General features: G+C 37.8%; 1 protein-coding gene across 1 annotated transcript; it reads left to right on the top strand.

The window, feature by feature from the left end:
- Nucleotides 1-301: 301 nt before the first annotated feature.
- On the top strand, nt 302-980 carry LOC111875133 (serine protease inhibitor 3/4-like; the record flags this gene model as incomplete). Its single annotated transcript, XM_023871197.2, has 2 exons — nt 302-524; nt 608-980. Coding segments are annotated over 2 exons (483 nt in total), but the record flags the coding sequence as incomplete, so codon positions are not given.
- Between the last annotated feature and the right edge of the window lie 15 nt (nt 981-995).

Genomic DNA, 995 nt, shown 5'->3' with positions numbered 1-995 from the left:
TTGGGCGGGAAATGTCCTTGAATTTAGATCAGTGACCTCCTTTGGCTCTGAACCCTTAGACATAATCCACTTAGTGGCCATGTGACAGAAGGTATTGCACGTATGACATCAAATGAAATACAGTAAATCAGCAAGTAAAATGGCGTATATGACGTGATAAGCATTTGACAGCTACTAAATAAGTAGTCAACTTGTAGGAATGGCCAAATTCGCAGCCCTGACTCTTTAGGGAGTCGTCTTGGTTAGTTGATATAGTGAAGGCATACATTATTTTTAACATATGATATACAATTAAATTTATATCCAACAGGAATCTTCTGGAAATGTGACCCTGGAATTCGCCAACGGTGCATTTCTCAAAGAAGGATATGAAGTAAAATCTCAGTTCAAGAACGTCTTAGAACAAGACTTCCAATCCACAGTTGAGTCTGTGCTATTTTCTGACCCCCCTGCAGCTGCTGAAGAGATAAATTCATGGGTTGCAGATCACACACACAACAAAATCCAGGACCTTCTGTCTCCAGGTGAAGAGACATCACAGTACTCGGTAAAGTACACATCTGTGAATGAGTACACAAAATTTAACTGTAAATTAATCTTGTTACAGCCTTGTTAGATGCTTCAACCCGTTTGGTCTTGGTCAATGCCATCTACTTCAAGGGATTTTGGAAGACACCTTTCCAAAAGAGGGATACCAGAAGTGACAATTTCTTTACTGAACCAAACACAGCAAAACAAGTTTCTACCATGCATCTGCAGTTTAATTTCTTAACAGGAAATCTTCTAGACTTGAATTCACGATGGCTGCAACTTCCATTCCTGGTAAATGCTCTCTTAGGAAAATACGAATACTTTTTCATGTTATAATATATCGAATAACCCAAATATAAGGCAATTTTTTAATACTGCTTCATACAAAAGAGGAGTCGCCTTAATTTCGGGTACTTAAAAATAAATTCGAAGAAGATAAATGTGGGGAGTTCTAATAGATAATT

The sequence above is a fragment of the Cryptotermes secundus genome, unplaced genomic scaffold (assembly GCF_002891405.2).
Source record: "Cryptotermes secundus unplaced genomic scaffold, Csec_1.0 C38372010, whole genome shotgun sequence".
In the NCBI taxonomy this organism is placed as follows: domain Eukaryota; kingdom Metazoa; phylum Arthropoda; class Insecta; order Blattodea; family Kalotermitidae; genus Cryptotermes; species Cryptotermes secundus.
This window is presented reverse-complemented; position numbering and strand designations above follow the sequence as displayed.